This window comes from Rutilus rutilus (assembly GCF_951802725.1).
Source record: "Rutilus rutilus genome assembly, chromosome: 22".
NCBI lineage: Eukaryota > Metazoa > Chordata > Actinopteri > Cypriniformes > Leuciscidae > Rutilus > Rutilus rutilus.
Genome location: NC_140227.1, coordinates 6,280,568 through 6,293,587, shown reverse-complemented (window position 1 = coordinate 6,293,587; position 13,020 = coordinate 6,280,568). Strand labels below are relative to the sequence as shown.

General features: G+C 37.7%; 1 protein-coding gene across 4 annotated transcripts in view; it reads right to left on the bottom strand.

The window, feature by feature from the left end:
* Positions 1-12,656, bottom strand: part of abca7 (ATP-binding cassette, sub-family A (ABC1), member 7) — a 44,819-nt gene extending 32,163 nt beyond the window's left edge. For 2 of the 4 annotated variants that reach the window (XM_084395538.1, XM_084395539.1), the window contains exons 1-10: positions 12,518-12,656; positions 10,709-10,817; positions 10,491-10,584; positions 8,342-8,483; positions 8,122-8,249; positions 7,593-7,714; positions 6,304-6,498; positions 2,359-2,451; positions 1,114-1,351; positions 79-218 (exon numbers count right to left, since the gene is read on the bottom strand). In XM_084395538.1, the coding sequence (XP_084251664.1) occupies positions 79-218; positions 1,114-1,351; positions 2,359-2,451; positions 6,304-6,498; positions 7,593-7,714; positions 8,122-8,249; positions 8,342-8,483; positions 10,491-10,584; positions 10,709-10,774 (1,218 nt within the window). In that variant the 5' untranslated portion in view covers positions 10,775-10,817; positions 12,518-12,656. Of the gene's footprint in view, positions 1-78; positions 219-1,113; positions 1,352-2,358; positions 2,452-6,303; positions 6,499-7,592; positions 7,715-8,121; positions 8,250-8,341; positions 8,484-10,490; positions 10,585-10,708; positions 10,818-11,790; positions 11,905-12,517 lie in introns of those variants that run through there. The other 2 variants (XM_084395540.1, XM_084395537.1) reach the window with 2 other exon arrangements.
* Positions 12,657-13,020: the final 364 nt, after the last annotated feature.

The window sequence follows — 13,020 nt, the reverse complement described above, 5'->3', positions numbered from 1 at the left end:
AGGATAGCATCATAGACATTGCATTTTTGAACAACAGACATATTGCACACAGGATGAGGGAGCGGAGAGCGGCGGTACCTGTGACATGATTGTACGGGTGACTGGTGTGTCTGGTGTGTATAGCAGCTTTCCAATGAACAGTGGTTTAATGCCTCGCCACACAATCCGTGAGAGAGGGTTCGACTCCAGACTTCGAATCAAGTTTTCACAGAACGGAGCTATAAGTAAAAAGACAATCAGACAGTGTTTGTTACTCTACAAAGCTTGATAAGGTTTCAATGTCAATTTTTGATTTTCTTTTGTTACCCCTGATGCTGGAATGTGAATGTGATGCTGAACTGGAATGTGAATCTTTGTTAAAGATGTTAAAGGAGCCTGAATGTTAAATTTGAATAGAATGTTAAATTCGATTCATGATTCATAAGTTTCTAAATTCAATTAAAATTCCCTATTATTTCCAGGGTTTCCATTACTGTGGGGCAGTAAACCAATGCAAATCTTTCAATATTATCTGATAAATTCAGTTTCTTTAAGTTCTCGCATGCAAATAAATGAAATAAAATAAAAATCAGCTATATCCTAAGACCCCTGAAATGTTTTCTGCTTGCCCAAATAAACAATGTAAAACTGCACAATTCTTTCATATAGAAAAAAATTTCAGCAGCAGTGGCCACACAAGGAGTTGGCAACCTTGTGTGTGTTTGACTCGAGAATATAGCGCTATTGTAAGAGAGCTGTCCACTGCTCAATTGACATCCTGAGGAGAGATCAAACATGAGGTGCTAAGAAATCTGTTTAGAAAAGTGTTAATGAGGCTTACGGAGAGTAAGCGCAATCCAGTGAAAGGTAGTACAGAGTGCAGCGTGTGTATGTGAGGGCACGAATGATGCCACACTACATCTCAATTAATTAATGCAAGTAACTAATTTAATTTTTATAAAATATACAGTTTGTAAAATATAGAAGGCTACTTTACTGAATCACGTTTAATTCGATTTTTTGAATTTTAAATCAATTGTTAACCGAAACAAATGATTCACGATTCAAAAATTCATGTTTCAAGATCGATGCATATGCATCGTTACACCCCTATAAATGAGTCAAACATCTTACTGGTGCTGTTCTTATTTTCAAGGTCTGTCTCCTCTGACACGTTTCTGCCCAGGAAAGATTTGATGTCCTGATCTTCATACCAGTTGAATGAAGGGATTCTCTCTCCCCCTGCCTCTGGGTGTCCACACATGATTCTGGAGAAGGCACGAAAGCTCTCGCGTGGCAGTGCTAAACGGTTTTCAGGTGTCAGTAGCCTCATCTCTGAATTCAGCTCTGAGAAACTGGACAGAGAAGAGATCTGAGGGAGAAGAGAGAAACAGATTCATTGCTGTGATGTGAAAATGGACATCTAGCATATGTGCATTAAACATCTATTAATTAACTATCGTGAACAAAACCGGTCAAATGTTTTATGATAAGTAAATCATTTTAAATGATAAGGAATTCATTTGAAGAGACTTCTTTCAAAAACACTGAAAAACATAATTATGTTTTTCAGAGTTTTTGAAAGAAGTCTCTTATACTATATTTGATCAAAATTACAGTAAAAAAAATTATAACAATTTAACCACTTAAAATAAACGTTTTCTAGGGTTTTCTAATTTAATATATTTTAAAATGTAATTTATTCCTGTGATGCAAAGTTGTATTTTGAGCATCTTCCTTAAGTCTTCAATGTCATATGATCCTTGAGAAATCATTCAAATTGATCAATTATTGGTGCTGAATTATTAATAATGGATATTGTTATTGTCAATCTGAAAATGTTGCTATTTTTGTGGAAACCGTGACAAAAACAAAAACATTTTTTTTTGAGTATTCCAAAGAACAGCATGATTTTTAAATAGATCTTATCTCTTGGAACATCATAAATGTCTTTACTGTCACTTTTGATCATTTTAATGCAACTTTGCTGAATAAAAGTAATTATTTGTTCTTACTTACCAAACTTTACAATGGTAATTTATCATGGTTTCCACAAAATATTAAGCACCAACATTTTCAATATTAATAATAAGAAGAAATGTTAATTGAGCAGCAAATCAGCATATTGGAATGATTTCTAAAGTATCATGTGACACTGAAGACTGGAGCAATGTATCTGAAAATTCATCTTTGCATCAAAGGAATAAATTACATTTTAAAAAATATTAAAATAGAAAATAGTAATCCTAACTATTCCAACTTTTGATCTGTAGTGATTGTCATGCAGTTTTCATGGAGAAAAGGAAAAGGCAAGATTAATATTTCATTAGTACAGTAATTTGTGAAACTTTCGCATTAATATATCCGAAAACGACTCACATCATCCATAACTGATGCTAGTTCCTGAGTTACAGAGGAAACAGACCGACTGATGAGCCGGAGATCAGCCGCGTTTGCCTGCAGTCTGTCTCTCTGAAAGTAATGAATATAAAAAATTAATAAAAAAAAAAAAAACAGTTCAAATATGAAACAGAGATTTCAGATGGCATTGAAACAAATAAGCACATTAACATTTAGCATATGTACAATTCTCTTCCAGGAAAACGGCCAAAAATACTAATGACTAATAATGCTACATTTTGTCCGATCAAATCAAATTCTCTCTAGAATGAGAATGTCCCTCCTCCTGATACCACCTATCAGTGGTTCAGAATGCATATAAAACCCCTCAAGTCACATGATTTCAGAAAACGAGGCTTCGTTACATCGTATTATTTTGCACCTTGGTATTTAAATATTTATACATTTTGATGGTTTGCTGCTAGAGGGCATTGATCTGGTAATCCCATGAACCACTATCCAATATATATCTAGTTCAATCATGAAAATCTAGATGGCACTGACAGGCCACTCGCAATCTGTAAACATTCACATAATTTACTACACAGCACAAGCTGATTGGCCTCTGCTGATTCTGCAGATAATGAGCTTGCTTGCTCAACATTTAAATGTCTGGCTCTCTTTCAAGCATACGTTTCACTATATCTCACTATGGGATACGCCACTTCCGCATATTCCTTAGCCCTATTACATTAATCCAATTGGCTGGCAAACATGATGTTGTGTCTGGGAGTGGCTTCCCCACCCCTCAGTATAAGAGGAGCGACACAATGTCACTACGACATTCAAAAACCTCTTCTCGCTTCACACCAGAAGCCGACAAAATTTGGATAAACCATCAACAAACTTCTGGAAGAACTACTGGCCACCATGCCATTTTTCACCAGGCTCCTTCAATTTGCATTCCAGCTGATTGCAAGGATTATTCGGTGAGCAACGTAGACTATCCTGGCTAATGAGGGAGATTCTGTGCAACTTTGTTCACGCAAGAACAAAATTTCATGCAAGGATACAAACCAGGTCTGCTCTGCATGTCTTGGGCTGAAACATACCCAATTGGTGATCGAGAATCGCACGCTTCACTATGAAGAGCCTTCGTCTGCAGGCTAGCACACCAAGCTATCCTGTCGGGCTAGGATCCCCTCAAGTCACCTAGCCCCACTCCAGCTGCCACTCCGCACTCTGCCCAGAGTGCTTAGCATAGACGAGGAAGAGGGACATTCGCACTTTATTCTCTCTGAAGTAGAGGACTTCCCTTTCCTCCCTCCTGCGCACCTGGCACAACTCCTTGCTGCGGCAGGATCCACGGAGGAGTCGGAAGGTGGCACCATCCTCTCTGCTTCTCAGTATTGATCTGCAAGATGTGTACAAACGTTCTGTAGAAAAACGAAATATTCCGTGGCCGGCCGTGGTAGCAGAAACCGCAGTCTCGCTACAAGGGTAAAAGGCTGCCACTTTATTCCTGCATTATTAGAGCTCCTAGGTTGCGGTTACCTGTAAGGACAATCCATTTACTAGCAAGATACCCGTGCAGGGAGGATCCGCTCTCGATGTGGAGGGGATGGAGAAGGAAGGACTTTTCCAAATGCCCCCCATGGAGCTATAAGTTGCCCCGCACTTGCACCCAAAGCGCACAGCGGCTGCAAATACGACGTTGCCATCTAACGTGGATCAATTCCAGTCAAGCACGACAGAATGCACTTAAAAAGCAGTCGCTCTCTCTGTCAGGGCTCTGAACGCGATCTCTATGCTGACTGTATAGACCTTATGTAGCTCCGCCCCTTTTCAGCGCTGCGCTCATTGTCTTTTGACTTCCGGTCTGTATTTTCACAGCGTTTTGCGTGTTTATTAATGAACGGCTCGTTTTAAAATCTTCCCGGTCTATTTACATTTGTTAAGTCATCTGCTTTAAACATTACAGTCCTCATGATAACTTTCGTTAACTTTACATTCAGTAAATCCACTTAAAAAGCTAATTACTCCTGGACAGAAATGCCATATAAATATACAGAGCGACCGCAAAACGGAAGTTAAAAGACAATTTTCCAAAGATGGCGGCGCCCTTGTTTCTCTGGTGCATAAGGTCTATACCAAGCATCTTCAAAGATGCACAGTTCAAGCCGCGGGCAAAGCCATGACCACAATAATCATTCACGAGAGAGGACGATGGCTTAACTTGGCTAATCTGTCTGACAGGGAAAAAGAAGCCATCCTAGACGCACCGGTTGTCACAGAGGGCATTTTTGGCTCTGACACAGATGCAAAATAGATGCGAGGAAAAGAAGAGAGATGATGAGGCTTTGCAACTCTGTATGCCTAGAAAGACGCAGACTACACGCCCTCCACCAACGGTTATGGCGCACCCACCCCCCAGCTTTCGCATTCCTAGACGGCAGAGACAGAACGAGAATGCAGCGGAGTACCGGAACAGAGAACTGCCTGGCCTAGGAAGAACTATCCGCCTGCAACAGCTCAGATGGTCCAGCCAGCTCCTCATCCTCATCTTCAGGGAGTGAGGAGGAAGAAGGAGGCAGTTTGATGGGGTCTTCTCCAGGGAAAGGAGCCAACAGCTAGCTCCTGACCCTCAGTCATTCAGAAAAAGCAGAAGGGGCTTATCCTATAGTGAGACACCTCACTTAACGCTTTCAGAGAACCGGGGTTACGCAAGTACGCAAGTGTTCACTGTACGCTGGTCTTTCAGCACGCTATCAAACCTTCCTCCTACCCCAGCTCCACCTGTCTAGATCTTCTACAGGATATATGTATGCATATTCAAACAGAAGAAGCATATCTTACATGCTTATAACATCGTGTCTGTGTCTCTAATGGATATCCTTTAACATACTAAAGTTGTCATGATTGAAATTGTTTCAACTGATCTCCATTTTATAATGTAGGTTCAGATTTAAATAATTTTAAGACACATCCACGTGTGATAAAAAAGGTAGAATGATAGTTAATTATTTCTAATTGGTCTAGTTTGCCAACCCAGCCTAAAAACACAAAACAAGCACTACAAATTAATATAATAACACAAATTTTGTTTTAAATATGACAATTCATATTTAATGGTGTGATACAGTATATATTGTTTTAAATGTTTGTCATATTTACACTAGTGATGCGCGGATCATGGCTATATCCGCGGACACTGCAAATACTCTGTGGGTCGGGCGGGCCAAGTAATAAAAAATAACATTCTGATTATTGCAAGTGGGTCAAGGGTCGATGAGATAAATCATTAATGATGGAAATATTTACTACATTCCCTAAAATGTGAAAATTTTTAAGCTTAATTTTTCATCAGGCACTAATTTGCAGACTCTCGTTAAGCTATGCAGTTGGTGGGTCCACTTGTTTAAGCATTATGTGATATGTAAAGGCTGTGAAGTGCTATGATTATGAAACAAGACTCATAAATTAGCCTATGTCCAGCCTTTGCTTGGGACGCAATTAAGTTTTGGTGTGCATGTTCAGGAAGTTGCAGTGAAGGAAATAATGACCATTTTAGTTTGAAGGGAGTAAAGCCTGTGTTTAGGCTATTAAAGAAATTTAATTTTGCCAAAGAAGAACTTTTGTTATAAATAAATGTTAATTTAAAGGCAGCCTCCTTCAGTGTAATATGTTACTATGTCATTACTCTTAACACTGAGAATTAGAATAATTGTAATGTGATGATCGGTTGGGAGTCGGATGCGGATATTTAAATCAGAGAAAATTCTATGTTTGGGTGGGTGGCATCTCTCAGTGGATGTAAAGAAACTGCATCTTCAAAAACCTTGCTGTGGTGTTTTGAGCACTTCGAAATAGTGAATAATTTTGCAAAACAATTTGTTCAATTGATTCGAAGTTCTAAAAAAAAAAAAAAGCTTTGTTTCTCCCATCACTAAACAGAATAAATGCAGAAAGCATAAGCCCACTAACCGTGAGGATCTTGCTGAAGTCCAGCTGTGAGAGGAAGATCTGCTCTGCCTTCTGCATTACATCTGAGGGCACAGAACACAGCGCCCCCTGGAGTTCAGGGAAAGAATCTCCTTCCTCAGTGGTGAGGTAAAGACCCAAGAGTGAAGCATTGCAGACGATATCAGACAGTCGCATTCCTCCACCTGCTAATGCAACCTTGTGGACAAAAAAGGGTAAAACAAGATGTTCATGTATCAATTTACTATAAACATTTATGAAAGTGTTAAAGTTGTATTGTGACATACATCCCAGAGTAATTGGATGTATTGATTATGGAAAAAGAAAAAATGTAGGGCAGGGACCTGATTCTGTTCATTGGTTGTTGATTGGACTTAAGTGGACTAAATGAATGGAGAAGTCCTGCATACATCACCAGAGAAAAGTCTGTTGTTTCTCCGGAAGACATTATTATATTTTATTCAAAATTAAGAGATAAAAAAAACTAAACAAAAAAGATAAAATCCACAGCATACATTTAGAAAATAGATCGGACAAATTTTCATTTCATGCCGACTTTAAAAAGTCATGATAAAAGGGAAGTAGCGACAGACCTTTTTTTCATGTGACATGCATCCGAGTGAAACGGATTATCCCCCCCCCCTCAAAAATGTGTGTGTGTGTGTGTGTTGGGGGGGGGCTGCTTGGTTCTATATACTTGTTGATTGGATGGAGGCAGATGGAATGTGAGCTTGCAGTCAATTGTAAGAAGTGTAAGAGTTTAAGCAGACTAAATGATTGACGTCATCACAGAGAGTCTGTCGTTTCACCAGATTGAGCTATGAAATTTGATTAAGAATTATGTGATCAACATTTTTTGAAAAAATAAACCATATAAACGGATGAAATGTGATAAATAACATGCATTTAGAAAACAGATGGGTGTATTTTAATTTCATGCTGACCTTTAAACATGAAAAATATGTTACTCTGAAGAAATTGTAGAAATCTAGCTTAAGTAATTAAATTATTGGTTAGCTCTAACTAATGATGTAATTGGGCAGGGGGCAACATTGTGGTTGCAAATATAAGCTACTAGTTTTATTTTTCAGATTTTCTCTTTGTATCAGGACAATGAATATCTATATAAAATAGAGGTTATCCAATCACATATTTCAGGTAAATACAAAAACAAATACAAAACAATGCTTGCACTGTCAAGTTACATTCAGGTCATTAGGCCAGCTCAGAATCTAGGTTTCCAGAGGAGGATTATAAGCACTTCAGAAAGTGGAAAAAAGGTTATTTCTTACCACTTGTAGGTTTAGTCGTGCCCTCAGTAACTGATCAACCGATGCTGAGGAGATGCTGGTGTTTGTCCGCAGGAAGGAGGAGAAGCTTTCATTGGCCTTGAGATACTCTCCAACTGGAAGATCTACAAAGATCAAAGTCCAGTGGGCTTATATTAAAAAGTTTAATTTTGTTAATAATACATTAAGGGAAATGGTTTAACCTACTGGCCACATTTTGTTCAGGATTTGCATTGCTTGTGCAGGGCACAGAATGTGTGCTTGCTGTTCTCATTAAAAAAAGAGGATTATGGGAGTTTTTTAAAACAAAAACAACAGCCTTATTTCCTGATTATTTCTGCCAGATAAGCGTTCTCAGTTTGGTATCTGAGCACAACCTGAGACATTGTTGACATCTCTAGCTGAGAGTCACATGTAAGATTACTGGGGTCTTTAAACAAGTCTCCATTTTCTCTCCATTTCATATGTCTTTGAGAAACAACTGGGATATTGAACATCTTCTACAATGAGACATTTGATCAACATGTCGTACTTGGCCAGGCATCTGGTCTTTCCCCGAGTCTCTGGATTGCCTGCGACAGGTCCTGTAGGCCGGAGAGGGCCGTCCGGTTACCACTGATCGTCAGGACAGTCCTGATATCGACCAAAAGTCGAGAGAGTCTGAAAACGATAAACCTCCATTAATGACCAAAGCCAAAGAAAAGAAAAATCATGATACAGTGTCTGAGATACTGTACAGAAAAGCATCTCACATGGAGTTGTCGAAGTTGCTCACTCGTCCGGGTGTTTCTCCTGAAGTGGGGTGATGAAAACAGGGATTGTTGACATTGCAGATGATGCCCTGAACCCATGCCAGTGTGCCTGCTGAAGGAAGGGCCTTGTTGGGAAAGTGACCTGAAATGGAAAAAAAAGATCAGCAACATTTAATGTGAATGTGAAACAATCAAAATATAAAGACATTTAAAATTACCTAAAATAAACAATTAACTTTTTTTACATAAAAAAAAAAAGTATATTTTCTAATGATGTACACGTAGGCGCTAATTGCATTTTAAATCATGAGATGCATGGCAGGGGAATAAAAAAAAAAGTTAGACAAAAAACTAGACACGTTTTAAAAGAGTGCAACATGTTTAGAATGCTGTGTCATGCACAAGATGCAGAAACGTCGGCCATCTGGTGCACATTTACATAGAAAAACAATGGAAAAGCAGCACAACAGAATACAAAAATATGTTATTTGTAAAAGGCCTCCTACCTACATGTGTACACTCAGAAGAGATGATTTTATTGGACACCTTTATTTGCATAACAAATAAATAATGGATGACAAAAATGCCTGTAAATAGGGTGTGATTGGTACAATGGTATAAATATTCTCAAACTTTTGTTTTTGTGTGATGCTGCATCCACACCACTAGGTTTCAGTATATAGTTTAATAAAGTCATTATAAACTTTAAACTTGGTAATTGTGATCCTTTTTTTTTTTTTTTTGCGACTTCTCGATTGAGATTTTTTTTTAGAGCAGGACTTGGTTTTGTCCACTAGGTAATGATTGGATCATCCTATCATTGCTAATTGCTACGATCGTTTCCTGGTTGCTGGAGGGAAAGAACTGAAACTCGGCTGGCTATCATTGTCATCAGAGAAGAGACGTTGCGTGTTTTTGTTTGATTAAAGATAAAGTCACATAAAGTCACAACGCTAACCAGCCAAGGCCCGTCTGTATCGACACCAAAATATTCATCCAGACATAGTCCTCTATATACGCAGAATTAATAATAAATTAATTGTAAATGTGTTCAGCATTCTGCAACACATTTTTTTTAGACTATTTTAAAGTTTAAATATCAAAATTTAGCGCATGGCTTCAGCAGGCATGTTTCATGATACTAAGCAGGGCAGCCGGTCTCGGAGCCCTCCCTAGCTCTACAGCAACCTACAAATTTCCAATGTAAATCTGTGGTGAAAATGGAACTGCAGCTCGCTCTAATTGAGTCGTTGGGCAGATTTCAGGCCGCCCCGCTTATTTTCACGTTACGTAAACCTCGTAAAAAAAACGTAAAATGTGTATTAGTCTGTATCAGGTCAGTAACTAGTTGGCATGTCTGTTCTTCCTATGTGGAGTAGCGTATCAAATTAATGAAAGTATCCTTTTGTTTAAACATGCTCATCTGAATAGCCTTTATATACAGTAGTTCTGTTATAGACATGACTGTTTTCCTCACTGGAATTCCTCCACAACTTGCAATAATAATAAACAACATTCGGAGGCAATAAATACTACATTAAGGCATTTTTAAGATGGCATTCTATGCGTTTGTCGTTGATCCTAAAGTCTGTCGAGCCGTACCCTTAGACTGAATAACACAAGGACATTTGAATTCTGCCAAAAGTGTGTCTGACGTGTTCAGCAATTAGAATATAAAAATGTATTGTAAATTAGGCCTACCTAACTAAATGCTAAATGCTAAGTCACAATTGTGAGATACACAATCACATTTACCTTCTTTTTTTTTAACTCTGAAGTGGAAACAGGCTTCGATAGGATGGACATTTAAAGGTGAAGTATATAACATAAGACAGTGTTGGTATGTCTGCCTGGTTGGGATGCTTAAGAAGAGCAATGTTAAATAAATCAATAAATATAAAATAAATAAATTTACTTCCATCGCCTATAATATCTAGAGAAATGTGCAACATTCATTTCATTTATTTAAAAAACTGATCACGTCATTGGGACTAAATTTTCTTCAGATGAGCCGTCAGAAAGGTCATGTTATAAACAATGTCACAAGGGCTCAACAATGTCCTGATTTTCAGTGTAGCTAATCAGCTTTGCTTCCCTGCCACCTGCCAAAAGAGGAGGGCAACACTCTCGTTCACAGGACGTCACTTACACTGGCTCTGTTTATATGGCGGGTGTGATTGCCGGACAGCAATGAGGATTAGGAAGAGGAAGAGCGGCCACAGAAGTTCAATAACCAGTTGGACCTGTAAGGAAAGATAAAGACACAAAAAAGATCATGTTTAATGACATTCCTCACTATATACCAACCGTCGAGTGTTTGACAGAGAGTGTAAGTGTTTTGCGGCTGGAGGAGTAAAGACACGTCACCTTGTTTCTCCTGCGGTACGTGAAGTTTTTCCACAGCAGCAGATAGAGCTGCGTTCCAATGGCCATGATGGACGGCACAGAACTATGCAACCATGGTAACAGAGGAAACCTACAACAAAAAAATGGTTCTATTCTTCCACCGTGCAAATACAATGAATGACGTATACTTGGCTTAACTTCACACTCGAAGCCAAGAAGCCTTTCAATTCAGTAAGGAAACTTCTTCTATGGAAGACAAAGAGAGATGATATGCAAGATTTTCACTCCATACAATTAAAGTTAATGGTGACCAGGGGCTGTAAATCTCAAAAAACACCATTGTAAAAGTATCATAACTATATTCCAAGTCTTCTGAATCAAAACGATAGTTTTACTATGAAAATGTTTAATTGCAGATCTAAAATATCATATTTAAATTGGTGCTTCTTGGTTACAACTAAATGTTAATTTGGGGGTGAACAAACCCCTTTAAATGAATGGATGAGTTGTTGAAAATTAAAAAGACATGATCTCTTCAGCTTTGACTGTAAATTCCTTTTCTTGAAATCCTCATTATACTAATTGGCTTAACAGAACCAAGACAAATAAATCTCCTCTAAAATGGGAACAGAAAAATACAGCTTGTGTAAGACAAAGATGATGTTAATGTAATGACTGAAATTATTAAGGGCTGCTTTTGTTTGAACAAAACATTAAAAGATTGTCTACATTGCTGATTTCAAATCCTTAAATGTCTACAGAACTATAGATTGTTTATTGTAACTGACATAATTATCTTCACACTCTTATGGATACACTAAATAAAATATGTTTGAAAAATATATTATAGGCCTATTTGAAAAATAAGGCCTCATTTGATCAGTATATTCTACATATTTTCATTAGAAATCATTTAGTTAGTTTTCCCTTGTATTCTATAATGCGATATATAGCCTACTTTAGGATACAATAATTTGTCATTAATATTTAATGAACCGTTCATTGCAGGTCATATCATTTCGAATCATTCACAGTACCGTAGCTTTAACTTTCGCTATTGATGTCTATAAACAACACATTATTCACGGGTAGAATGCTGTTACCTTTCGTTGTATCCAAAACTTCATTTGCCTCATGAATTTAGCTGGTCTGCTGCAGTCTTTCTGCAGTCCGTGGCCGTGCGCGCTGCCGGTGTTACAAGATCACTTTGAGGAAGCACCAACATGGGCGGGGCTTCCATTCAAAACATTGAAACCACATTGAGCTTGTAACCAATCGAGAGCGCTACATTCAGGATATGTAGCCAATCATTTGCTTTGTATTCATTTAGCACCCGCCCATTTAGACTTTACATAAGCCCTGCGCAATTTCCGCCCAATTATTGTTATATTTTTATAACTTATAATTCTGCATATATCCTGTAAGGATTGTCGATATCTTGAAAAATAAAGATATTATATAATAAAGTAGTTAAAACAATGAATATAGAAAATAAGATTTATTTGTTAATAGAAGTTAACTACATCAGTTAACATGGACTAAGAATGAACAATTCTTCTACAGCATTTATTAATCTTAGTTAATGTTAATTTCAACATTTACTAAAACATTCAAATGAAAAAGATGTAATTGTTAACATTATTATATGTTAATACACAGTGAGCTAACATGAACAAACAATGGACAGTTGGATTTTTATAAACTAATGTTAACAAAGATGAATAAGTACTGAAACAAATGTATTGCTTGTTGTTTGTTAATACATTAACTAATGTAAACAAATGAAACCTTGTAAAGTCAAGTGTTACCAAAATATAAGATATAGCCTACCTTAGAACAGGGGCCCGTTCTTCGTACGTTGCTTAAAACATCCGAGATCAAATGAGACATCCAAGATGATATCATCGTGCGAATCATGATCTGGCTAACTCGGTTCTTCGAACACACTTGCCGGATTTGATTAGTTTCGCTGGATTGAGTTATCTGAGATAATTGCGCGTTCATGCGCTGGTTAAAAGGGGATATGTATCGATAGTAGAAACATTGATCAGCAACGCTGCTATTGGCTGCTCAGCGTGGGCGTGGCCAAAGAGTGCGCACAGTTTTTCTCCTCAGCAGAGCAAGAACTAATAGTCAAAGTTTATTCGGAATTTTAATGTTTAATCAAAACGCCAGGGAACACCTCAAAGTCTGCAAAAGCCAGGAGAGAGGGCTGGCAAAAAGTAGCAGACAATTTAAATCCGTGAGAAGTGGCCATGTTAGATGTTTTTATCACTTATTAGCCTAAATTTTTGTATTTTAATAATTGCATAATTACTTTGTTCATTGTAATG